The sequence below is a fragment of the Sorghum bicolor genome, chromosome 3 (genome assembly GCF_000003195.3).
Source record: "Sorghum bicolor cultivar BTx623 chromosome 3, Sorghum_bicolor_NCBIv3, whole genome shotgun sequence".
Classification (NCBI taxonomy): Eukaryota; Viridiplantae; Streptophyta; class Magnoliopsida; order Poales; family Poaceae; genus Sorghum; species Sorghum bicolor.
Genome location: NC_012872.2, coordinates 72,292,415 through 72,318,158, shown reverse-complemented (window position 1 = coordinate 72,318,158; position 25,744 = coordinate 72,292,415). Strand labels below are relative to the sequence as shown.

Sequence of the window (25,744 nt, the reverse complement as noted above, 5' to 3'; positions counted from 1 at the left end):
ATCGTGAGCTCACAGACACTTGACCAAAAACAAATCAAACCCAAGTTGGTCCACTCGGCGGCCCGTTGGGTGGGAAGCGAGAATGAAGATGGAATCCGGAGCCGATTTCTGGTCGTCCGTGGCGTCGTGGTTATTGTGGTTTTGCTCTGCTACTACCGCATCAGCGGACTCCGATAGGCGCACACGGAGTGATGGGGCGGCCGGAATTGCTGCAGCGGCTCAACATTTCTCCGGTGTCCATACCGTTAAGTTCTGTTAGATCGGAGGAGTAGTGGTAGCATGTAAGATGCCGGACTAAGAACCGGATTCTGGTTGTATCCTAATGGTATAAATAATTGCAAGAAATTATGGTGACCACCTTCTTAATTATTTAATAATAATCAGTTGTCCGACCTACTCTACCTTGATAATCTGACGCAACTGCATGCGTTATCCTTTTCAGTGAAACTCCTCACTCACTAGTAAAAGTCAGAGAGAGAGAGAGAGAGAGAGAGACGTTGTAGTAGCTGTCAGACACAAGAATGCTCAACAACGGAACAAGATATACTGTTCGCACGTGTACAATTTGGAGCGCAGTCAAACCATGCGTGTTCGCGACCGAGAGGCCCCCAAGCAAAAACCAAACTTGACTGGCAAGTTGGTGCCCTGCCTTGCTTCTTTTGACCACACAAGCATCTTCCTTGTCTTTTGTCAAGCCAGTGTGATCAGTATGAATTGCTATTCAAAAGGATACAACGTCCTATAAAGCAAACGAGAGAGTGGACTAGTGGAGGACAACCACACCACACTAGGAGGGGGAAAAAAATCTCACATGACAAGGACATATCGTTGTTCACGGCTAACACCACCATCCACCTAGTGACCTTCCGAGTCGAGTATGACAAACGACAATTACATTGCCTTTAAAGAATATCCGAGATCCAATGGGCACCTGCTGACGCCTATTTAGAGGAGGAAACATCAAAGGAGAGAGGTCTAGAGACAAAATGACAACAAGAAAGATCCAAGAGAGGGGAGACAATTAATGTAATCAAGGATGATGATGGTAGAGAAGAAAAAAAACAATAGCGAATACTCACCGCGTCCTCAATGGAAAGAGTCAACTGCTAGCAATTTAGTGCCACGTTAACTTACGTGAGTCTCACTTGCAAGAATTTTTATTCAATTTATCATCTCTCGACCACCTTGTATCCCACCTGCACTCTTAGTCCTTGCTCCAAAAGCAGAGCAAGTGGTGCAGCTCCGTGACTTTTTCTCTTGAGACACACAAATAAATGAGCGACAAGTTCATCGCTAGATCCATTTTATTTGCACCATCCCTCTCCTCCACGTAGGATGCATGCTGATCACCTAAATAGCTAGCTAGCTGACTCAGCCTTGTTGGAGACACCCTTAGAAACTGTGCAAACATCAATAAGAAAGAGAACTTGATCACCCTCTATCACAAAAACGATTTTAAGAGCCAACACACATCAAGAGACCACCTTCATAAATGTCAGCCAGTCTCCAGACAAATGCCGGCCTCTAAAAAGAGGTGGGCATCTTAAGATATTTCTTCTCTAAAAAATAGTTTTATACACAATTCATATTTTTTTTCATATGAGTTTGGATAAAAACAAACTTTACATTTTAATCTTAGCTTTTAGCATAATCTACAACTTTATGATTGATAAATTTTTTATTTGAATCTTAGAGTTAGAGAATATTATTAGGTTTATGGAATTTCAAAATTTTTTTCCAATACTTCAGATTTGATATGATCTATACCAAAGTTGTAGTTCACAAAACAATCTACAACTTTATAGTTGAATTTTTTTTTATTTAAATTCATTTAAAAATATGTGTTTTAAGTTCATAGATTTTGAAATTCAAAATTTAGAATTTCTAAACAACCTTGAATGTTTACATAGGTAATATTAGCTTGTAGTAGCAGACCTGATCTACATGTTTATGATTGATAAGTTTTTGATTTAAAGTTTCTAGTGTCTCAAATATTTGTTTTTAAATTCACATATTTTAAGATCCTGTTTTTTTTTAACAATTTGGGTCACGGGATCATGGTACATAGCCACGATCCGCATCCCAGGATCTTTCGTTGGATCGGGATCGGGAACGATGCGGTATGTAAGACAGGTCGATGCCTGGGACGTGATTCGCGCATGCCTTGTGTTAGGCCAAATGGGTATTATATATGGATGCTAAATGGCAGATCAATGTATTACCGGCCAAATGGGTCTTAAGTTAAGTGGGTCATAGTTGTGATTTTAGGAGTTTGACAACATCAATTGATTCTTTAGTTAAGTTTATACTTAGTCAGCACATGTACGCAAAGAATTACATAATAATTATATAACTGCAGTTCATTTAACCATGAGGTACTCATGCATGGTAAGCTATCATCAAACTGTAGTTCATTTACAAATGAGGATCGTCCAAGCTATCGTACCAAAAGTAGTTGGTTCACGTTCCTAGTTTTCGATCTAACGTTCCAAAAAGGTATACCTTCTACGAACCAAAAATTTAAAATTTACGTTTTACATATTACGTTCCTCGTACCTATATATCAGGAACTTTTGTGACTATGGTTGTAACTTTAAATCCTAAAAAGAAGTTAATTTTTTTTAAAAGATCCGGAAATCCGGTTTGGATTATCATAAGAAAGAGTCAGCACAACAGCAGATTACATGCGCGAGGGGCGCGACCAGCCATGGCCTAGGCCATGGAGGTTTCATATGGTACCCAACAATGGACTATTACATAAAAGGAACATTAGCAACTGACAAAGGTTTAAGGGCATGCCCGCATGAAATCGACCAGAGGTAACAATCCTCTTTTATCTTGAAGAAAATGCCCCGCTCATTCCTCCTGCTATTTCTGAAAATAATCGCATTTCTTTCATCCCATAGGGTCCAAAGAGTTAGAATTGCCAAGGAGTGACCCATTTTGTTACCATTCTCTACTAGCTGCGAAAAGCAACCTTCCAAATCATTATCTTCATGCCAAGATTGTGGGTGCAGCATCTGACATCCACTCCATGCAGCAACCAGAGACCAGACCTTTCTTGCTACTGGGCATTCAAAGAAAAGATGGTGCGCAGTCTCTAGGTTTCTCTCACAGAGCGCACAAAAATAGTTGTTGATCCAGCCTCTTAGCCGTAAACATTGCGATGTCCAAAGTCTGTCTTGCAGAAGCAGCCAGATGAAAAATTTACAGTTAGGGGTTGCCCAGGCCTTCCAAATCAGGGTTGGAAAATTTGACCTTGTTTGCCCTTCAAACTGGATCAGGTAGGCTGACCGAGCAGTGTATTCACCAGAGCTTTCTAAGGTCCAGATAATCTTGTCTTCTTCTTCATCTGAGTCTGCAAGGTAAATGTCCTCTGCTTCAATTGCTCTCCAAAGCTTGAAGTATTCATGCAGCAGTTCTAGTGTTAGGTCAAAAGCTATGTCAGAAACCCATGCTCCATCAACCAATGCTTCTCTTACTAATCGATTTTTTCGCTTGCTATGATTGTAAAGCAGGGGGCACATGATAGCCGGAGCCTGCCCATCTACCCAACTGGAGAGCCAGAAGGAAGCCTTTCTCCCATTGCAGACCGTGACTCTTGTCGCAGCTGCAAAAAGCGTTGCATCCAGTACATCGATCGGTAGTTTCGTGCCATTCCATGGACGTTCAGGGTTGGTCCATGAAAACCACAGCCACCGTAAGCGTAGTGCCCTGCTGAATTTTTCCAGGTCCAGAATTCTGAGGCCGCCAAATTCAATAGGCCTAGTCACCAAGACCCAAGCAACCTTGCATTTTCCCCCACTAATCTCATTATCCCCCGTCCAGAGAAACCGTCGCCGCATCTTGTCCAGGTCTTCATAAAACTGTTTTGGAGGTTTCATTGCTGTCATCAAGTAAACAGGCATTGCACTGATCACTGATCTGACAAGTTCTCTTCTACCGGCCTGGTTGAGCAATTTTCCTTGCCATCCAGCTAATTTTGATCTGGCTTTGTCCACATATCCTTGGACATGTACCACCTTTAGTCTTCCAAGGGTCAATGGTAACCCCAGGTAGGTCACTGGGAAGCCCACTCTCTTGCCCACAAAGGAACTCAGGATAATGTCCAAATTTAACTCTGAACATCTTATAGGAGCTACTGTGCATTTTTCCAAGTTTAGTCTTAAACCCGTGGCTGCTCCAAAATCTTCCAGGATTGAAAAAAGGGCCTGCACTTCAGCTTGTATAGGATTGACAAAAATTACTGCATCATCAGCATAAAGGGAGAGGCGCAGTCTTGCAGTTCTTCCTCTGAGTGGGGAGAGAGTCCCATTTGAAGTTGCTACATCTAAGAGCCGCTGCAGAGTATCAATTGCTAGAATGAAAAGGTATGGAGACAAAGGGTCATCTTGCCGAAGGCCTCTTGCATGTATGATCTTTGGACCAGCTGAACCATTCAGCAGGACAGTTGAGTGTGATGTCCTGAACAGGATTGATAACCAGTCCCGCCATTTAGTACTGAACCCCCTCTGCTCTAGAAGTTCAAACATGTACTCCCAAGAGATTGTGTCGAAAGCCTTTGAAATGTCTAGCTTAAAAAGAAGGGATGAAGTCTTGGTTTGATGATATGCCCTTGCCAGGTTTCTGACGAACAGGAAGTTATCATGTATACACCTTCGCTTTATGAAAGCACTCTGTGAATTTTTTTGGCAGAGGCTAAAACTAGCCAAGGAGAGCAACATCAAGCGGTTGCATCGCCACACCCCTAGTGCTTGTTTAGTTCTGTTGAGGGTGAGGGGACCCGATCTGACCTTAGAGGCGCCACACGGGCGTGATCTGTTGCGATTGAAGGAGGCATCCGGGATTGTGACGAGGTTCAGGGCCATGACATCCAGTACACAAGCATACATGCAAACTTGTTTGGGTTTGTAAATGACCTGGATTGATGTGAAGAGAGTTGTTGATTGGTTGAGTATATGAAGAACTTTTTTTTGTGTGGCTGCAAGTGGATCTAAACATCTTACAGTATCATCTCAGCTTGTATTGCAAAAGAAGCTCGATTTCTGCGTACGCATTGCATGTATCAAGGTAGCCTTCAAATGCACGTCCTATGCATCGTTTTTATTCAGCAGATGAAACCAAACACAATGCTCGAATGAGACCACCCAGATAAAACATACGAGGACGGAGTAATCCAGCCTACCAATCAGCCCCTACGTGGCTGCCCAATCACATAACGATGTGTGGGGAAGGGAGAAGGAGAATCACATTGAAAGATCCAAGTGTCATGGTGTCTCAATTTTTTCGTAGACTCATAGACTTTTGTGGTCAAGTTTAAAATTATCTGTCGAATTTACCAATTATTCAGTAATATTTTTCTCAAACAATAAATTTGCGAACAGTCCTCTCAACAAATCTGCGAAACCCGCCAGTCAGCTGCAGGTGCTCTCGTGAGCAACAAAATACAGCCAAAACCATTGACTCGAGCAAGGGGAGAGCAGTTTTTCAGTGTCTATATGCTGAGCATGTGTTATCTGAACCGTTCATATAGCGTATCGAGATATGTGTCATTCAAAACAGTAGGATTTCACATTGGGTAGTGTGTGTAGCACGAATCTCAAAGCAGTTTTGAACGGTGCAGATAGCATATGCTGTATGTACATGCTGTGATACATTATTGCGAGCAAGGGCGGGAAGTTAGGAAGAGTTGGCAGTGAACGAATATCTTTTTCCGACGACACCGCGACCTGTTGCCACCGCATGACGGTTGGTAATGGCGGCAGCGGGAGAACTGGAAGCCGGAGAAGATTCTAAGCGTGCAGAGCGAGTCGCCCCTCCACGGAACAAAACTGAGTTTAATAAGTGTCAAGGCTAAATGAATATTGCCACGCCTTTTCACCATATGACATGCACGCCTAAAAAATTCTTTCCACAAAATTATCTGAGATGAAGTGTGGTAAAGTGTGACTAATAAGATCCATCATTAATGTTCATAATTATCTTATAAAATTGGTCAAAGTTATGAATTTGACTTGATAATATTATAGAATTGACATGGATAAGCGAATCTCGATCCCCAGTTAAATAATTCAAGCATCATCAATTCATGGCAGAATTATTCTCTTAAGGCAATCCTAATACTAGAAACTACATGTATTTTTTATATTTGTTAATTTCTATAGACACTATATATAGAAACGATGGTCACAATAGATAGTTTTTACAAAATAATGTTTTATCCAATCACATTCATTCTCTCTCTATTCTCAACCAATTACATCACTTCACGTCTTGTATCTCATGTAGACATGATTTTTAACTTAGATCTGGTTTCTATGATTTTTGTCATCTCTCTTCAATAACTAACTTGCCACATGAGTAAATTCTTATGACACTATAATTAATGTCTATAAAAATTGTAATAGTTTTTATATTAGGAATGCTCGAGTAAACTACTCCCTCCGTCCTTGAAAGCTTCAATTCCTAGAATTCGTGCCAGTCAAATTTGTTTAACTTTGACCAACTTTATAGAAAAGAGCATCAATATGTATAACATAAAATGGTTATCTTTTGAAAATATATTCAATGATAAATTTAATGGTATTAATTTGGTACTATAAATCTTAGTATTTTTTTCTATAAATTTGGTCAAAGTTTTAAAAAATTGACTTAAGACAACTCTAGAAATTGCAGCTTTCAGAGACAGAAGACAGAGGGAGTATCAACACTTCTTTTCTTGCAGAAGAAGGTGATGACCGATGATGATTAAAAAAAACACAGTGGGGCAATCAGCGTCGTGCCTCTGTATAAATAAAGGCCCTGCAGGCGGCGATCGCAAACTCTGCGTACTCTACGCCAACGCGAAGCCATGGAGGTCGGCGGCGGCGGCAAGCACTTCGTGCTGGTCCACGGTCTCTGCCTCGGTGCGTGGAGCTGGTACAAGGTGGCCACCGCGCTGGAATCCGCCGGCCACCGCGTGACGGCGCTGGACCTTGCGGCGTCGGGCGCGCACCCGGCGCGCCTGCACGAGGTGCGCTCCTTCGAGGACTACTCGCGCCCGCTGCTGGACGCGGTCGCCGCGGCGCCCGACGGCGACAGGCTGGTCCTCGTCGGCCACAGCCACGGCGGCGCCAGCCTCGCGCTCGCCATGGAGAGGTTCCCGCGCAAGGTCGCCGCCGCCGTGTTCGTAGACGCCGCGCTGCCGTGGGTCGGCAAGCACATCGGCGTCGGCACCGAGGCGGTACACACGCACGCACCAGCCATTGTTTCACAAGAAAAGTATATATGCCTCTAGCATCTCATGTCAAATTTGGAAATTTTTGTTCTGATGAATGCTTGCAGTTCATGAAAAAAGCTGCTTCCAAAGGGCTGCTCATGGACTGCCAAATGGTGCCCATCACCGGCACCGGCATCGGCACCGGCAGTGAAGATGCCGGCGGGCAGCAAGGGACAGCGATCGTGATGGGTCCAAAGTTCTTGCAGAAGTGCTACAAGGAGAGCCCAGCGGAGGATGTGACCCTGGCGAAGCAGCTGGTGAGGCCTGGAAACCAGTTCATGGACGACCCGGTGATGAAGGACGAGGCGCTGCTCACGGCAGCCAACTACGGGTCGATCAAGAAGGTGTTCGTGGTCGCCAAGGCCGCCCATGGCTCCAGCACCAGCACCGAGGAGGTGCAGCGCTGGATAGAGGCCACGAACCCCGGCACGGAGGTGCAGGAGATCGCCGGCGCCGACCACGCAGTCATGAACTCCAAGCCAAGGGAACTTTGCGACGTCCTTGTCGGAGTAGCCAGAAGATACGACTAAAGACTGACGACGACTATTCTTGGCGCGTGTACCACACCAGTGTTTTGTTTTTTTTCTTTTGAAAAATTACGTGTAGTAGACTAGTACTCCCTCCGTACTTGTAAAAACACTGCATTGTTATTGGATTGCATCTTGATGGCACTAGTGATTGTTGAAGCTCTCGTTATTTTTAATGGTTGCCGCCACCTAGATGATTAGAGCTTTAGTGATTGATGAGGGGCATTGGTGGTTGTTTCTGTTCCTAATCAAGTTGATCATCATGTATAAAGTTCATCTATATCAGACATCGTTATATGAGAAAGTTATGAAGTTTTCTTACGCTGTCGGTTTCTAATATTATTGTCCTTTCTTGCCTAAAAGCGACACTAATACTATCATTGTCAGTTTTAGTCAAAAACCGATAGTGATCATCCAATATTAATGTCGGTTGGTCCTATTTCTACAGATTTTAACTAAAAATGTACAATTTGTTGGTTTCTTAAAAACCGACGGCGATGGAGTCGGCAGTGAATGTGAGATATGTAGTAGTGCTTGATCCTGCCTCAGGAAGTGCAAAGGGGATACTCTAATAAATTATGTGTGGCTAGAAGGAGGCTTGTGTGGGTAATTCTTGTGACACCTAAGTTGAGGGTCTAGCATGTGATGTTAGCTAGTGTGTGAATTACTCACCATAAGGCTCACCACAACGGAGATTAAGTTGCCGGCAAGCAACCAAAAATTGATTGTGCCATCTTGTGCGTAGCGGTATAAGCTCTATTGTCTTTGGTCAGCGGATCCAGAATATGAAAAGCGATGAGAGACAATGAGAGCAAGGCGATAGGCGTGTCTATGGTCGGTGGGCCATAGACGTCACATCGTCTCCCATCATCTCCGAAATTATAGGGATTAGGACCCAAAATAGAGGCGTGGTAATTTCTTTTTTAATGAAGGGTAAAAGGGTAAATTCATAATTATAAAAATAATATTTTGAGTAGCATAGTTAGGGTGTATGATTCAAGTACTATAGTTAGTTAGATAAATTTTTTCTTGTTTAGTTTTTTTAAATTTTCTTAGAGTTGCACCCGTCGGTATCCACCAGTGTGTTACAGACAGCCGTCGTCACCGACGATAAGGGTTGGGGTTTGAGAGAACCATATACAATGATGTTATTACCCTTCCACGAATTAAATCAAGAAAAAAGTTTTTTAATGGAGATGATGGGAGGCGATTGGAAACGATTCCCACCATTAGAAAAGGTCTTGTTCTTATTAGCAGTAACTAGTTGGTTGCTTCTTTGTCTAGCCCTCTAGTGTAGCGTAGTTGCTAGTAGCCTTGTGTGGTGAAGCGTTTTAGTTCAAGAACCAACCACTACTAGACTTATGTACAACGCTTGCTTGAAGTGAAATAGAGCTAGTGCTAGTACCTTGTTGTTAGGGTCACTTATTGTACTAACCACCATGCTCTAGTGGATTGTGCTTTGTAGGAGAAAATTTTATAGGCTATTCCCCCTGCCCCCTCTAGCCATCTTGATTCTTACCACCATGTTTTGAAAGATAGAATGCAGGACGAGGCAATTGATGTCAAGTGCATAAATATGATGTTTATGCTAGTGGTTCTCCTCACTAAAGGCCTAACACCCATTGTATTCGATGGACATGTTACCTGCATAGGTCTAGTAGAGAACCTCTGATTCTAGAATAAACCGGAGCATATTTGTAGCATTTTCACATAATTTCCAAACAAGTTCATTTTAAAATGGAACGATGTACTATAGTCATCAGAGTTCAACGGTACTACTTAATTGACTATTGTAATCCTATGTCTTGGTTTATCATTTTGTTGAGAAATGAATTTGTGACAGTAAGGCAGAATATTGAATTGATCATAAGAACCAAGTGTGGAAACACTAAATTGGTTGTGTGTTGCTACGGTACTCACTGCGCATGACAGGAAGCCAGGAAGACTTCCAAAAACCAGCAACAGCTTGGTATGTCCTCAGCCTTGGTCAGAGGCAAGGACTTGAGCAAGCAGCCACCATTGTTGACAAGGAAAGCCCCCCAATGTGCAGCAGCAAAGTTAAATGGAGAGGCACCCCCAGGCCATCCAGAGGTAGTGAAATCCAGTGAAAGGAACACTACTCTAAGTCACTGACCATGCAGTTACTGCAGCACTGGGAAGAGCTACGCCACACCGAGCCTCTACTGCATTTCGCCTGCTTCAAGCAGGCACGAGCCATCAGCTAGCCCAATGTCTAACTCATCCAGCAAAGGTATGAGTATAGCACTAGCTTTGTTCAAGTTCTGTCCAAGTTCTAGAGCTTACTGATCATGGAAATTTAACAATACTGCCTCTGTTTGCTAAAGATGAATTTATGTTTCTATCCATAATTAAAGTATCTAAAGTTTGACTAAATGGGAAATTTTGACTTTGTGCTATTCTAAAATTATATTATCTTATCTTTTTCTGGACGATGGGACTACAATGATAAGCGAATCTTGATTCGTCAATTAACTCGTGCATTACCAACTCATTTCAGAATTGTTCTATTATACTGTATAAAGGCAAACCAGCTTCCAGGAATTGAGTCAACACTTGCTTCTTGCAGCAGAAGGTGAGATGACTGATGATCAACTTGAAGGAGAAGAAACGCAGTGGCAATCACCACCGCGCCTCTATATAAACATCACGCCCTGCAGGCTCTGCACACCAACACTGAAGCACACAAGATCAATCGATCACAAACTCTTCAGCTAGCAGCCTAGCACTCCACACCGACGCACAGGTAGCAAAGCTAGCAGCAATGGAGGTCGGCGGCGGCGGCAAGCACTTCGTGCTGGTGCACGGTCTCTGCCACGGCGCGTGGTGCTGGTACAAGGTTGCCACCGTGCTGGAATCCGCCGGCCACCGCGTGACGGCGCTGGACCTGGCGGCGTCTGGCGCGCACCCGGCGCGCTTGCACGAGGTGCGCTCCTTCGAGGACTACTCGCGCCCGCTGCTGGACGCGGTCGCCGCGGCCCCCGACGGCGACAGGCTGGTCCTAGTCGGCCACAGCCACGGCGGCCTCAGCCTGGCGCTCGCCATGGAGAGGTTCCCGTGCAAGATCGCCGCCGCCGTGTTCGTGGCCGCCGCGCTGCCGTGCGTCGGCAAGCATATGGGCGTCACCACTGAGGAGGTATGTACACACACGACATGTCAGCATGTGCACTAACTACTAGCTAGGGATAAAAATGGATCGGATATAGACAAATATCACCGATATCATATTTATTTTCATATTTTTGGCCGGATTCGAATTCGAATACAGATAATGTCAATCATGTCGGATAAGATATGATTGGATGTCGACATTATAAATATACTATTTAAGCATTCGGATACGGATACGGTATCGAATGTTGAATATTCGGACTCGGATACGAACAGATCTGAACCCCTCTAAACGAATACGGTCTCGAATACGGTCAGAAATATCCGTACCGTTTTCATCCCTAGCACTAACCTGTCTCGTCATTGTATTCAATTCCCTTCCAAACTAGCACGTCACAACAACTCGCAAATATTTATATATATGTCAAATTTGAATTTTTCTTCTTCTTTTGTTATGGTTACACTGCAGTTCATGAGAAGAACGGCTTCTAAAGGGCTGCTCGTGGACTGCCAAGTGGTGGCCATCAACGACGGCGCCGGCACCGGCGCCAGCAGTGAAGGTGCCGGCGGGAAGAAAGGGGTAGCGATCGTGATGGGTCCAAGGTTCATGGAGAAGAAGTACTACCAAGAGAGCCCGGCGGAGGATCTGACCCTGGCGAAGCTGCTGGTGAGGCCCGGCAACCAGTTCCTTGACGACCCGGTGATGAAGGACGAGGCGCTGCTCACGGCCGCCAACTACGGGTCCGTCAAGAAGGTGTTCGTGGTCGCCAAGGCTGACGAATCCAGCACGGAGGAGATGCAGCGCTGGATGGTGGAAATGAGCCCCGGCACGGAGGTCGAGGAGATCGCTGGCGCCGACCACGCCGTCATGAACTCCAAGACCAAGGAACTTTGCGACGTCCTTGGGAGGGTAGCCAGCAGATACGACTAAAAATATGGGAACGACTATTGTTGCCGCGTGTAGTACCAGCCCTATATTTATGTCATGAACATTGCTTATATTTTTATATTATTTATATTTGATGAATAAATAAAATGCCTCAGCTTACTTTGAGTTACAAACTACAACCAATATCTCAATTTACACAAACTGAGGCATGTATTGCGGCAATGTATTGCCTGATTATCATAAGGATTTGTTAAACGAAACTTCAAAGATTGAGGCATGTATTGCAAAAGATTCATGTAAGGAGATAAAAAAAATGAATTTGTCTACCACCCAACTGAAAGTTTTGGAAGCTCTTGACTACTGATTTTTTTGTCCATACATTTATATTGTCTTTTAACTTTATTTACATTGTCTTATTATTACAGGCTTACAGCTTCTCTAAGAGTATTCCTTGATCTCACTCTCTAAAATATCATTAAAAGTATTTTGCATAAAAACCGCTTTCTATATTTTTTTCACACTCCAACTATTTTTTTCCATGTGTGCACTCAGTCATTCTCGCCTTTTATTTTTGGCTATTGAAAATTCTGAAATAGAAGATACCTATATTTGGATAACCAGAATAGTTTTTAATCAAAATATCTATTCTTAGCATTTAGAAAGGATTTAGAGAGTCTCTTGAAGATGACTTCATAATGATTTCTTCAATATAGTTTATTAGACAGAGTGATGTAATGCAGATATTAGAGAAATACTCCCTCCGTCTTAGAAGAAGTGTTTTTCTACGATTTGAATTTTGTCACAGAAAAATTTTCGTTGAACGTCTTCCACATAGGCACGGTACTAGCAGACATGTATCCACTTTTGCTCAGGCAACGCCCCACCTTATCCCTCGGCTCTTGCCATCCAATAGAGCGCGGCTAGAATTTTAAAAATGTGTCACTCTTTTGTTGTTGCTTGTACTAGTTGTACTATAATAGTACTCCTTTACCTGCTATAATATGGGATGATAGGGGTAGCAGGTCCATACCATTCTCCTTGGTAACAACGTCTCTTGTCAAACGATTGAAACTATTATGAGACAAAGGGACTATATGTTAAATTATTTTGAATTCTGGAAAAAACATACAAATTGTTCACAAGTTGCGGACGGGAGGGGACCATGCCAGCGCCTGCGTTTGGAGAAGCGGGGAACGGAGAGCAGAGCAGCAAGCTTGCGGCGGCGGCGGCGGTGCCGTCAACAAGGGTGAAAGGATGATGACGGAGGGGAAGGTGCCCAAGTCTGCCTCCTCCACGGATCGCCATGGGCTCGCCTTCGCACGTGGCTGCTCGAATTGGGGATTTGGTGATGCTGATTTATTATGAAAAAATATTATCTTTATGGCTGATACTTTGTGGTTGCTGGTTTGTTACGAGAGAAAAATATAGCTAAAAAATGATGCTGATTCTAGCGGACAAGCTTAAGCGCACAGGGCCCAAGCCGCGTAACGCCGGCGAGGGGCACCTGCCGGAACAACCGGTTGTTGGAGTGTCGCCCAAATCAAATCCAACGGTCAGAAATCGGTTGTTGCCGGCCAAAAAACAGTCGGTTGTTAGCTTAGAGAGAGATGGTAAAGTTTTCTTTGCCTTTGAGGACATGTGCCCTCACTCTCCTACCGAAACATTGAGATGTGTGTTTGCACACTTCTCAAAGCGAATCCAATGGGTGGGAGAGTGAGGGCATATGCCCTTAAGGCAAAAAAAAAAAACCGCGTTCAGAGAGAGATAGAGAGAGAGAAGGCGCGCCACTATGTTCTTCTTGCGGAGCCGGCGTTGACTTCGTCGATGGCTCACCCGACCATGAGTTCATCCGGGACGACGACGATGGAGGAGGAGAGCGGCAAGGGGCATCCGCAGCACCCACACCACTTCGTGCTGGTACACGGCGTCTGCCACGGCGCGTGGTGCTGGTATAAGGTGGCCACCCTGCTCACCTCCGCCGGCCACCGCGTCACGGCGCTGGACATGGCGGGGTGCGGCGCCAGCCCCGCGCGCGGCGAGGATGTGGCGTCCTTCGAGGACTACAGCCGGCCGCTCCTGGACGTGGTGGCCGCGCTGCCGCCCCGGGAGCAAGCGGTCCTCGTCGGACACAGCTTCGGCGGCAAGAGCCTCGCGCTGGCCATGGAGAGGTTTCCTGACAGAGTCGCCGCCGCCGTGTTCGTCTCCGCCGCCATGCCCGCCGCCGGCAACCCCATGACGATCATCTTGGAAGAGGTACGCCTCCGATCCGTGGGCTCTGCCTATGGTGACAATTGACATACCGTGCCGGCGTTCTCCAAACAGCTCAAAATCGGCATTGAGAACGGTTTCATTGTTTTTTTTTCTCTTTTTTTTTCACTCTTTGATCTGAAGAATAACACATTGCTCTAGCTGCTCTTGACCATTGTTGCAACTATACGTATGCTACTGTGTGTATATGCCAGTTTTCGAAAGAAACAGGGCCAGATTTCTACATGGATTGCGCATACAGCGCCAGCAATCCTGAGTGTCCAGCGTTGGAGACAGTTCTGCTAGGGCCAGAGTACTTGGCCAAGAGATTGTACCAGCTCAGCCCTCCTGAGGTTGGTGACTGAGAAACAATGGCGACACGACATTGGTTTCCTGCAATGCCTGACGGTGCAAGTGTAATGCATGCAGGATCTGACCTTGGCAAAGGCGATGGTGAGGCCATCCCGATCGTTCCAGGAGGACGCGATGCTGCAGAGGAACAACGTGCTGACGGCGGGAAGGTACGGCGCCGTGAGGCGGGTGTGCATCGTCGCCGAGGACGACGCGTCATGGTCGGCGGAGTTCCAGCGGCGCATGGCCTCGTGGAGCCCCGGCACCGAGGTGAGGGGCCTGCAGGGAGCTGATCATATGGCCATGCTCTCCAAGCCAACAGAGCTCTCGCACCTTCTTGTTGAGGTAGCCAACAATACAAGTACAGTTGAGAGGCATATTGTTCTTATCTGATTTGAAACCCTGCCTGAGTATCAGCGACGTTTGGTAGCTGAATCGGTTCGGAAAGATGTACAAATCTTGCATCCACATCATGAAATAAGATGTACGAATCTGAACATTGTTATATCTTGCTTAATATAAGTGGGCGATTTTTTCATGTGGTGGTCAATCAATGGTCAAACTTGAAATAAAATGGTTGATTTATTTATGAGGTTTTTATGTTATACTTGTTCTCCGTTCGATCCAAAATGAATGCAATTCTAAGGGCAAGTACATTGGTCCTGTCTCATAGGTGGTCTTATGTAGTGCTATTAATTTTAAGATGACTTACAGAGAACATGTACAGCAATTGTTTTTACAAGTTGTCTCATAATAACTCGCAATTTCTTAATTTATGTATAGAATAAAAGTGAAGTTGTGGTAGAATAGTTGTCTCATAGTTTAGCTCATAAGGTGGTTGTCGCGCGAACAATGACTCATTCACTCTCCACTCTCTCTTTCCTCTCTGGCCTTGTTCAGTTCGTGAAATTTTTTTACTTTGGCTACTGTAGCATTTTCGTTTGTTTGTGACAATTATTATTTAATTACGGAGTAACTAGGCTCAAAAGATTCATCTCGCAAATTACAGACAAACTGTGCAAATAGTTTTTATTTTTGTCTATATTTAATGCTTCATGCATGTGTACAAAGATTCGATATGATGAAGAATATTGAAAAAATTTTGGGAACTAAACAAGGCCTATATCAGCAAAAATCAAAATCATACGTGACACACTGCATGGAACTAAACAAGGCCTCAAAAAGTTTTGTGATTTTTTGACTTTTTTTTAAATTTTATATAATTAAAAATCACCTCTACCACACTTGGATGGTCATGTTCTATGGACAAGGACTTCAAAATTTTGGGTGAGTTTCTGGACACAGTCTCAAAATAGACTCTCCAACATAAATATCATTTTTCGAATGACTAAGTTTCATTATTTTATGCATATGCAGATCAAAGTTGGATTATGCGACCAAAAATACAATTAAAAAAATTAATTAATGAAATATAGTAAAAAAGTCACAAAATCACGAAAGTTTTTAAGGTTCACTCTTATTGCATGTGGAGGCTATAAAAAAACTTTGACCAAGTTTGGAGTAAGTGACAACGTCCAAAACCTAAATTCAAATTTTAAAAAATAAAAAATTTTATCTTTGCCGACTGCCTAACGGCCTGGCAGGTGGCAAAGAAGACAGCGATGGACGCCGTTTGGGCCCAGCCACCTTTGCCACCAGCTTTTCTTTGCCACCTGCCAGACAGTCGGTAAAGAGTATGTTTGCCGACTGTCTTTCTTTTGGCATATGACAAATGATTTTAGCAGTCGGCAAAGTCTAGTTTTCCTATAGTAACACTATATAAGATGGTGTATGAGACCGCTGATATGTAGTACCTGCCCTAAGTTGAACTAAGAAGACACCCGGTATCCGTTAGAGATTTGGGGGCGAGAGGAGAGGAGTCCGTGGCAGGATAAAAATTGATCTATACTCTCTAATTAATTGAGCCGGACCTACAGCCAGGCTGGGCATAGTAATAGGCATGGCCCTACAGTTGGACCGGGCCGACATGGGTCCGATGGTCATTGGGCTGAGCCGTGCTTGGGCTGGGCCGGCTATGGTCATCTCTATACGATTGTCTATGTATGTAGTGTAGTCTGTCGAAACTCCTCTCCGAAGTCCGAAGAGATGGACAGTGGCAGGCATGAGCGGCACCACTTCGTGCTGGTGCACGGACTCTGCCACGGCGCGTGGTGCTGGTACAAGGTGGCCACCGCGCTGGAGGCCGCCGGCCACCGCGTGACGGCGCTGGACCTGGCGGCGTCGGGCGCCCACCCGGCGCGCCTGCACGAGGTGCGCTCCTTCGAGGACTACTCGCGCCCGCTGCTGGACGCGGTCGCCGCGGCGCCCGACGGCGACAGGTTGGTCCTCGTCGGCCACAGCTTCGGCGGCCACAACCTCGCGCTCGCCATGGAGAGGTTTCCGCGCAAGGTCGCCGTCGCCGTCTTCATCTCTGCGCCCATGCCGGTCCCCGGTCGCCCCATGTCAACGGTCTTGGAACAGGTTCAGATCAGTGCCCAAACCTCATGCTACAGTTGATGCAACCGATTCAGTATCGTGAAAAATATATAAATAGAATCGCCATGTATTCCAGCATCTTGAAGGAGATTCTACGCCGGATTCCTTCTTGGACAGCACATTTGGAGTCATGGAGAGAGGCTTAGAGAATCCAGCGGAGACATTCCTGCTTGGCCCAGAATGGATGTCACAGAGGATGTACCAGCTCAGCCCTGCAGAGGTAACACAAATTCACACAGCTAGATCTTGGCAAATCACTTGGTGTGACCGGCGCGTCGCGATGCAGGACCTGACGCTTGCCAAGACGCTGGTCAGGCCGGCGCAGATGTTCCTCGGGGACGAGGCCATGGCAGGGGAGAACGTTCTGACGTGGGACAGGTACGGCGCGGTGAGCCGCGTGTTTGTCGTCACCGAGGAAGACAGGACGTGGCCGGCGGAGGAACAGCTGGAGGCGGCGGCCTCTTGCGGCCCCGGCGTTGAGGTGAGGGCGATAAGAGGAGCTGATCACATGCCCATGTTCTCCAAGCCAGCGGAGCTTGCCCAACTCATCTTGGAAGTAGCTCAAGCTGACAAGTATAATTGACACAGGAAGCCGTCCATTAGTGCTCTAGTCGGGGAATTATTAGCGGTGAACTCTTGTTCTTGTTCATGCTCCTACAAAAGGAAATGTTTTTTTTATGAAACAACATAGGCAGGAACTATTTGTACGAATGCCATCACTGTGTCCTAGAAAGACGCTCGTACTCGGGATTTGGATCTAAGGTTTTTTCGTGCGTGTGAATCTTGAATTAAATTTCAAAATGAGTACATTTTTTCTTTCTTTTTCAGAAAAATATCTAGCTTAATCTCCTCTTGATATCTAGCTTATTATTTTTTCTTGAATTATATCTTTGTTTTTTGGGCAGAGGTAGTAAGTAGAAAAGTGTTCAATCATTGAGACATTGATGCAAGATCTTGATGAAAGTCAGCTGCCTACAGCTTTTCACTAACTCAAGCACTAGAAGAAAAGGGAAAAAAAACTAAAAATTGAGAAATTTCGAAAATTGGCATGAAAAGAGTACATCAAGCATGACGTTTTTCCAGTGGCAAATATAGAATTCTCTCCATAATATCTCCTGTTTACATGACAAGGATGTTTCACCTCTTCCTCCTTCTATCGGAAGTGTTCTTGCGAGCAAGGTCCTGAATTGATCAGTAATCACACCAACCGCAGAGCAGAGACGAGACGACCATGGAGACTGAGAGCGGCAAGCAGCAGCACCACTTCGTGCTGGTGCACGGCATCTGCCACGGCGCGTGGTGCTGGTACAAGGTGGCCACCCTCCTGTCATCCGCGGGCCACCGCGTGACGGCGCTGGACATGGCCGCGTGCGGCGCCAGTCCCGGGCGCGCCGAGGAGGTGCCGTCCTTCGAGGACTACAGCCGGCCGCTCCTGGCCGTGGTGTCCGGCCTGCCGCCCGATGAGAAGGCGGTCCTCGTCGGCCACAGCTTCGGCGGGCTGAGCCTCGCGCTCGCCATGGAGCGGTACCCGGACAGGGTCGCCGTCGCCGTCTTCGTCGCGGCCGGCATGCCCGCCGCTGGGAAGCCGATGACGTCCGTCTTCGAGCAGGTAACAAAACGGAAATCCGAGACGGAGACGGAGACCGAGTGTTGTTCGATTGTTTCGTCAGAAAGGCCAAGAAGGCGTCAAATTTCACTCTAACCATCATGTTTTCCTGACGAACTCTAGCTTTCCCAAGAAGAGCAGCCAGCGGATCGCTACATGGACTGCGAATTCGTAACCAGCGGCGACCCCCAGCATCCTGTGGAGACAATTCGGTTCGGGCCACAGTACCTGAAGCAGAGACTGTACCAGCTCAGCCCCCCTGAGGTAGGTGACAATGGCCACTAGGCAGTAGGCACTAGTTCTTGAGCCACGCGCGCACACACACGACACATGCATCCTGCAGTCACCATCGTGCTGCTTCCTCTGGTGGGCGCAACGCAGGACCTGACCCTGGCGATGGCGATGGTGAGGCCGTCACGGTGGTTCCTACACGACGCGACTATGAACGAGGACGTCCTGACGGCGGAGCGGTACGGCGCCGTGAGGCGGGTGTGCGTCGTCGCCGAGGATGACGTGTCGTCGTTGTCGGCAGGCTTCCAGCGGCGGATGGCGTCGCTGAACCCCGGCACAGAGGTGAGGGCTGAGGGGGTTGCAGGGAGCTAGCTGATCATATGGCAATGCTCTCAAAGCCAAGGGAGCTGTCAGAACTTCTCATGGAGATAGCCGACAAGTATATCTGAAAACTTATATCATGTAAATGCCTATCGGCAAAATGTTTGAAAAAGTTTACGCTTGTTCAAATAAATAAATGGAGATAGAAGTTCAACACAATGAAATAAGATTAGATTCTCTATCCAATGCATACAGAAGCTTCAGACATGATTGTAAGGTATAGCTGAAACATTATGATACACATTTGTCCTAGTTCCCTAGATCAAACCATGGCATCTCTTTATTCAGAACTTGCAAAACTACTGGAGAAAATGCAGGGGTTCAAAACTGCCTGCCTACTGAAACAAGCATCGTTCACAAAGCTTCTGAACTTTTGGGAAAAAATTAGGGCTTTTGTAGATCCAGGATCTCTGATTTTTGGAGTTTGGGGATTTATGTCTAAGTATTCGAGATTTTTTAGAAGAATTGACTTAGTTTGCAAATTTGACTTCAATTATGGCTGAACCCCCTCCTTTTCAGTGCTAACCCAAACCCTGGCTACTAACTCGGCTCACCGGAACACCAATTAGCTTGTAACTTTTCTAATTTTGGCTAATTCAGTCACAGTTACCCTTAATTAGAAGGATTTAGGTCTTAACGTAAGCAATTAATTGTGGAATTAGCCATGTAGAGACATAATCCCAACTTATTTATTACTTAATTGAAAATTAGGGTTTACATATAGGCTAAAATGGCTTTGATACCAAATATTAGACTTAATTCTTAAACAAGATCCTAACTAGCCTAATCACATGAAGACCTAATCCATAGTTACCATTTAATCACACTTAATTATCACTAAATTGTGTCTAACTATGATGCTCCAAGGGCCGCTGAAATCCCTATGCCCGCTTGTCTAGCACGCACGGTGGCGATCCTTTAGGTCTTCTTCGGTTTATGCCCATTCCATGGGGTTGGAGAGGACTAGGAGAGATTAAGAGGGATTTTGACTTGCTAGGGATTTAAACCACCTCAATCCTCTCCAACCAATTGCAAACGAACATGCCCTTAATGGTTGTCAGTGGTGAGGACTCATACGCCGTCACACAGAGATGGTCGGCAGCTAGCTCAGGTTTTCGGAGTTGAACTCATGCTCCCAATGGATTGGTCTGGGACTTAGGATTAGAGTGGCTACAACTAGAGAAAAAAACGAAAACGTTAGGTGTTGTGGCCCTCTTTATTTTTATAGCATGAGTCATTCTGGAGCAGATTAAACATAATCTGTAAGACCCAACAATCATGAGATTTCTAGAGTTGTCCAAAGTTTAAAAGAAGTTTAATGGAATTTATAGGAAAAGGTACTAAGATTTATGACACCAGATCAATAGATACACTATGAAATATATTTTTATGATTTGTTAAAATTTAGTGTCATAAATATTTTTATATTTTTTATAAAATTGGTTAAACTTAATTTTTTATTTGTTTAAGATAATTTTAGGAATTTATTTTTTTAGAGACGGAGGCCTTCATGATCAATCTAATAGAGCTCCTCGCTCCTGCCATTGAGTTGAGCTTATTATAAAAACAAAACAGTAGAGCATGACTTTTTTTCGCCTGGTTAGTCGCAAAAAAGACTTTTTTCACCTGCTTACGACTTAGGCTTTGGCGATGTGAAAAGTTTTTTGTTTTTGGGTATTGTTGTATTTTTATTTTTATTTGGCAAATAGTCCAATCATAACTCAAAAAATTCATCTCGTGATTTATAGGCATGTGTAATTAGTTTTTGTTTTCGTCTATATTTAATGTTTCATGTATATGCCGCAAGATTTGATATGACGGAAAATCTTAAAAAAAAAATTGGTTCTTAGGCTAAACTAAACAATGCCTTAGAAAGGGAAGACGAGGATGTTTCCCCTCTTCCTTCTCCGATCAAGGTGTACTTGCGTCCTGATCCTGATCCCACCAACCGCAGAGGACAGAGGACCATGGAGAGCGGCACGAAGCGGCGGCGGCGGCAGCGGCAGCACCACTTCGTGCTGGTGCACGGCGCCTGCCACGGCGCGTGGTGCTGGTACAAGGTGGCCACCCTCCTGTCATCCGCGGGCCACCGCGTGACGGCGCTGGACATGGCGGCGTGCGGCGCCAGCCCCGGGCGCGCCGAGGAGGTGCCGTCCTTCGAGGAGTACAGCCGGCCGCTCCTGGCCGCGGTGTCCGGCCTGCCGCCCGATGAGAAGGCGGTCCTCGTCGGCCACAGCTTCGGCGGGCTGAGCCTCGCGCTAGCGATGGAGCGGTACCCGGACATGGTCGCCGTCGCCGTCTTCGTCTCGACCGGCATGCCCTCCGCTGGGAAGCCGTTAGCGTTCGTCTTCGAGATGGTAACAAAACGGAAATCCGAGACTGAGGATTGTCTGATTGTTTCGTCGAAAACGCCAAGAAAGGGTCAAGCTCTAACCATGATTTCCTGATTGACGAACTCTAGTTTTTGCAAGAAGAACAGCCAGCGGATCGCTACATGGACAACGAATTCGAAACCAGCGGCGACACCCAGCATCCCGTGGAGACACTTCGGTTCGGGCCACAGTACCTGAAGCAGAGACTGTACCAGCTCAGCCCCCCTGAGGTAGGTGACAACTGACAATGGCCACCAGTTGCAGCCACACACACACATCACCATCTGACGTGTGCTGCTTCCTCTGGTGGGCGCAACGCAGGACCTGGCCCTGGCAATGGCGATGGTGAGGCCGTCACAGCGGTTCCTAGACGACGCCACCATGACGGGAAACGTCCTGACGGCTGAGCGGTACGGCGCCGTGAGGAAGGTGTGCGTCGTCGCCGAGGACGACGCGACGGTGCCAGCAGCCTTCCAGCGGCGGATGGCGTCGTGGAACCCCGGCACGGAGGTGACGGGGTTGCAGGGAGCTGATCATATGGTCATGCTCTCAAAACCAAGGGAGCTGTCTGAACTTCTCATGGAGATAGCCGACAAGTACGTCTGAAACTTAATTATCATCATATGTCTAAATGCCTACCCGGCAAAATGGTTGTTCAGATAAATAAATGAGGACAGAAGTTTGAAGTAACTTGATGAAATATGATTTGATTCTCTATCCAATGCATGCAGAAGAAAACTTCAGACATGATTGTAAGGTATAACAGAAACATTTTTATGATACAATTGTCCTAGTTCTCTACACCAAACCATGGTATCTCGTTATTGAGAACTTGCAAACTACTGGTGAAAACGCTCAGGGGTTCAAAACTGCGTGTGCCTAACTGTATCAAGCATCGTTCACTAAGCTGAACGAATCCGCCATTGCAAAGAACTCCTTCTGAACTGCTTTCCATGCCGATTCTGGTGCTTGTGCATTCATGGTGTAAAGCTTGCCATCCCTTGCACAACAGACCGCAACATTGTGTCGTTGGAAAGAAGGGCTTTCAACTCGGAACTCTAGCTTGTAGTATTTCACACTGTCTGCGTCTTCTCTCAAGGCAGCATCGATAAGAGTAGCATTGATATCTGGGCTTCGCCTTGTCCTTGCAATCCTTCTGAGCACCACTTCCCCCACATCTTTTGGACTACCAAAAGCCTCAATCCTGTTCGAAACAATTCAAACTGCTCCATTAGTGGAAACCATATTGAACTGCAGAATAATTATTTGGTCAAAAATTGCTACCATATGTCTGCATACTTGAGATATTTTCAGAATAACAAGCTTAGGTCTGACTTGTTAATATAAGACATGCAAGATCTTTTTTTCTTACACGCAGGAGATTTGTGTATCTTTGTATTAAAGAGAGAGATGCACGAATTCATCCCATGTTTCACATAGGAAATCAAATAGATTGTTCACATAATCTTGGAGGAGCAAACGGCAAGTGCCAAACTGAGTGAACTTACGAGAAGTCTCGTGGTACAGGTGAGACAATGACACTGACGTTGAGCTCCCCACTGGATCCAGGGGGACCGAAAGCTGCCACAGGTTCACTGATGTTCCGAGGTGATTTTCCATTTGGCAGCGGTGGTGGGTCTAGTGATCTTTGCAGTTCTGCCTTCTTCACTTCTCTGTACAGTAGAGTCTGGTCTCCAACCCAACTTGATGGATAGATGAATTCTGCATTTTTTTTTTGCGGATACCATACAGTTAATACAATATAAAATGGCAGGTGTGCGCTAAAATTTTGACAATGAAATAGCTTGTTGCTTATAGATAGCCACTTCACATAACTATTCTTATGCTGCCTTTTTTTAACGTCATTATTTTCTAAAACACAAGCTTATGGTCCTCGGAGGAAAACATCCATCCCCCCCCAAAAAAAACCAAATCCACCAGATGCCAGCAATGATAAGTTGTGATTACAAGGAGCCCAGGTGGCTTGCCATTCCTGGTCCTAAATGTGGCACAAGATAGCCCATGATCCACACATACAACCTCATTGGAGGCAGGCCATGTAGCTGGGGTATAGTCTGGCTGCATGAAGGACCACTTCTTTTTTGGAGCCACTTGTGCTTGTAGCCACATTAGAATATATAGGAAAATATACAAATCAGAGGTGCCTAGTTTTTCTTCGTTTGTGATTTTTTCTTATTCCATTGATGTATTTGTATTGAAAGTAAAAAACAGGAGAACATATAAAAATCAGAGGCCTCAGTGTCAAAACCTGTTTTGACTCCCAGGTTTCATGAGCTAAGGGTTCAATAAATCATCTCTATTATAAGCATACAAATCTCTCTTTATGATCCATCCAATTGCTAAGAAGAAATTAAACTAAACTTCCAAAACAAGTGAAATGAGAACTTAGGATACTACGAAGTTACCTTCACTGCAATTAGCAGTTTAGGATTTAAACGCAACTTTTCCTCTTAATTTCAGTCAGTGGGATGTGCACGCCAGCCAACCACTTGGCTTTCCTATTTCTGTACATTTTTTGGCAGATATTTCAGTACATTTTGGTGGGGGGCGCAAAGTTGCTGCTTGACAACAACGTGCACACGCAGGGATACCCCTAACTAGTTTCGTGGCTGATGGCAATCGTCACCTCTACCGAATGTGACCTCACATTTTTCTCTTGTCAAACACTGAAACTTTTTTTCTTTATCTTTTTCTTTTTGGCCCCCAGTTACGACCTGCTGTTCAACCTTCATCCAGCACTATAAACAAGCACGGTGTTGAACTAAAAAGACATCGGATGCATTACTTGCTGTGTGAATCGGTGTTTGCTGCCCTCCAGGCGAGGTCACCATGGATCATGTTGCTTTGCTATGAGGTGTAAACCCCCGTTGACCGATAAGGGCCTGTTTAGATTGGGGACGAAAATTTTTTTAGGTGTCACATCGGACGTGTCGGAAGGATGTCGAGAGGGGTTTTTATAAACTAATAAAAAAACAAATTACATAGCTTGTCAGGAAACTGCAAGACAAATTTATTAAGCATAATTAATCTGTCATTAGCATATGTGGGTTACTGTAGCACTTAAGGCATCATAGAGTAACTAAGCTTAAAAGATTCGTCTCGCGATTCTCAACTAAACTGTGTAATTAGTTTATTTTTTTATCTACATTTAATGTTCCATGTATGTGTCCAAAGATTCAATGGGATGGATGAAAAATTTTTGGATGGGGAACTAAACAGGGCCTAAATATGTGTTGGAAGAGGCGGTCTTTGCTTTTTCAAAGCTAACTAGAGTGGTTAGCAATTGAGCATTAAGAAACGCTAGCCTTGCGCATAACAAAATGTTTTTAAGGTGGAGAGCGATGGCTCTCAATGTGCCTCACGAGGAATTGAAGGAGACCGAGAGCATCTCAATGTGTTGCGTCTGTTTGCTGCTGTTGTTGAGGAGTACCTAACTACCAATAGCACTAGGCAAATCAAGTCAATGAAGCAAAGATGGAACGCCTCAAAAGCAAAACGATTGCGAGCAATTAATCACCCCCGGATTCAGATTCAATTTCAAGGTACTCTTCTTCCAAAATGAAGCCTTTCAGTACCAGCACATGCGAATGGCAGTTGCAGGGCTGAACAAGATGTGGAAGAGAGGCGGCGGTGGGTGCTGCTTACCGAATCCATTGTCGGAGTCGAGGCAGCGCGTGAAGCCGCCGACGGGGTAGAGCACGTCGAGGCGGAGCGAGCGGCCGAGCTCCGGCGAGAGGCTCAGCAGGAAGCTGGTGACGCCGCCGAAGTTGGCCCCCACCGCCGCGGCCGCCGCCGTGGTGGCCCCGACCACCAGCCTCCGCCGGAACACCGCGGCCAGCGACGCGAACTCCTGCGCCGGCGACGAGCACCGTATCCCGCCGCGCCGCCCCCGCCACCGCTCCCGCTGCGCACTCCGCTGCTGGTGGTGGTGCCTGGCCACGGCCGCCGTGGCCATCGCGGGACGGACACGCGTCGCTTTGCTGCCGACTACGTGTTTTGCTTTGTCACGACGGGAGCTTGGGAAGGCGGAGATGGGAGACGGAAGAGGAAGCCGAGGAGGGAGCAGAGCAGCAGGGAGGTATTTGCCGTGCCGGGGCGAGCTTTTTCTCTCGGTTGTTTCGCGTGTTTTTCCGCGTTTTCTGGCGGCGTTGTGCCGTTGGGGCCTGGCGCGTCCCGTCCCGTCCCGTCCCGTGTGTGGGTGGAGCGCGTGCGCGTGCAGTGCGCCGACCAGCGGCA

The 25,744-nt window shown here is 45.9% G+C and overlaps 5 protein-coding genes and 1 pseudogene across 5 annotated transcripts; 5 read left to right on the top strand and 1 right to left on the bottom strand.

The window, feature by feature from the left end:
• On the top strand, positions 6,808-7,961 carry LOC8059421 (esterase PIR7B). The gene is made up of 2 exons (XM_002459005.2): positions 6,808-7,222; positions 7,324-7,961. Exons 1-2 carry the CDS (start codon positions 6,851-6,853, stop codon positions 7,786-7,788), a joined length of 837 nt encoding a protein of 278 aa, XP_002459050.1. The 5' UTR covers positions 6,808-6,850; the 3' UTR covers positions 7,789-7,961.
• On the top strand, positions 10,471-11,972 carry LOC8059420 (esterase PIR7B). Its single transcript, XM_002459004.2, has 2 exons — positions 10,471-10,939; positions 11,384-11,972. The coding sequence occupies exons 1-2, from the start codon at positions 10,568-10,570 to the stop codon at positions 11,843-11,845; spliced, it is 834 nt and encodes a 277-aa protein (XP_002459049.1). The 5' UTR covers positions 10,471-10,567; the 3' UTR covers positions 11,846-11,972.
• Positions 13,577-14,959, top strand: LOC8059419 (probable esterase PIR7A). The gene is made up of 3 exons (XM_002459003.2): positions 13,577-14,056; positions 14,266-14,403; positions 14,480-14,959. The coding sequence occupies exons 1-3, from the start codon at positions 13,628-13,630 to the stop codon at positions 14,792-14,794; spliced, it is 882 nt and encodes a 293-aa protein (XP_002459048.2). The 5' UTR covers positions 13,577-13,627; the 3' UTR covers positions 14,795-14,959.
• LOC8059418 lies at positions 16,507-19,382 on the top strand (annotated as a pseudogene).
• On the top strand, positions 20,975-22,232 carry LOC110434008 (probable esterase PIR7A). The gene is made up of 3 exons (XM_021457456.1): positions 20,975-21,472; positions 21,577-21,717; positions 21,809-22,232. Exons 1-3 carry the CDS (start codon positions 21,083-21,085, stop codon positions 22,091-22,093), a joined length of 816 nt encoding a protein of 271 aa, XP_021313131.1. The 5' UTR covers positions 20,975-21,082; the 3' UTR covers positions 22,094-22,232.
• LOC8054737 (psbP domain-containing protein 7, chloroplastic) lies at positions 22,168-25,628 on the bottom strand. The gene is made up of 3 exons (XM_002456856.2): positions 25,154-25,628; positions 22,996-23,209; positions 22,168-22,691 (listed from the first exon to the last, which is right to left on the bottom strand). The coding sequence occupies exons 1-3, from the start codon at positions 25,461-25,463 to the stop codon at positions 22,376-22,378; spliced, it is 840 nt and encodes a 279-aa protein (XP_002456901.1). The 5' UTR covers positions 25,464-25,628; the 3' UTR covers positions 22,168-22,375.

Bases quoted from the DNA above. Each gene is read 5' to 3' on its own strand.
- LOC8059421 (XM_002459005.2), top strand. From the start codon at position 6,851: ATGGAGGTCGGCGGCGGCGGCAAGCACTTCGTGCTGGTCCACGGTCTC. The intron at 7,223-7,323 runs GTACACACGCAC...GAATGCTTGCAG, and splicing joins TCGGCGTCGGCACCGAGGCG to TTCATGAAAAAAGCTGCTTC.
- LOC8059420 (XM_002459004.2), top strand. From the start codon at position 10,568: ATGGAGGTCGGCGGCGGCGGCAAGCACTTCGTGCTGGTGCACGGTCTC. The intron at 10,940-11,383 runs GTATGTACACAC...GTTACACTGCAG, and splicing joins TGGGCGTCACCACTGAGGAG to TTCATGAGAAGAACGGCTTC.
- LOC8059419 (XM_002459003.2), top strand. From the start codon at position 13,628: ATGGCTCACCCGACCATGAGTTCATCCGGGACGACGACGATGGAGGAG. The intron at 14,057-14,265 runs GTACGCCTCCGA...TGTATATGCCAG, and splicing joins TGACGATCATCTTGGAAGAG to TTTTCGAAAGAAACAGGGCC. The intron at 14,404-14,479 runs GTTGGTGACTGA...TAATGCATGCAG, and splicing joins ACCAGCTCAGCCCTCCTGAG to GATCTGACCTTGGCAAAGGC.
- LOC110434008 (XM_021457456.1), top strand. From the start codon at position 21,083: ATGGAGAGCGGCACGAAGCGGCGGCGGCGGCAGCGGCAGCACCACTTC. The intron at 21,473-21,576 runs GTAACAAAACGG...GACGAACTCTAG, and splicing joins TAGCGTTCGTCTTCGAGATG to TTTTTGCAAGAAGAACAGCC. The intron at 21,718-21,808 runs GTAGGTGACAAC...GGCGCAACGCAG, and splicing joins ACCAGCTCAGCCCCCCTGAG to GACCTGGCCCTGGCAATGGC.
- LOC8054737 (XM_002456856.2), bottom strand. From the start codon at position 25,463: ATGGCCACGGCGGCCGTGGCCAGGCACCACCACCAGCAGCGGAGTGCG. The intron at 23,210-25,153 runs GTAAGCAGCACC...AAAAAAATGCAG, and splicing joins CGACTCCGACAATGGATTCG to AATTCATCTATCCATCAAGT. The intron at 22,692-22,995 runs GTAAGTTCACTC...TGTTTCGAACAG, and splicing joins CCTGTACCACGAGACTTCTC to GATTGAGGCTTTTGGTAGTC.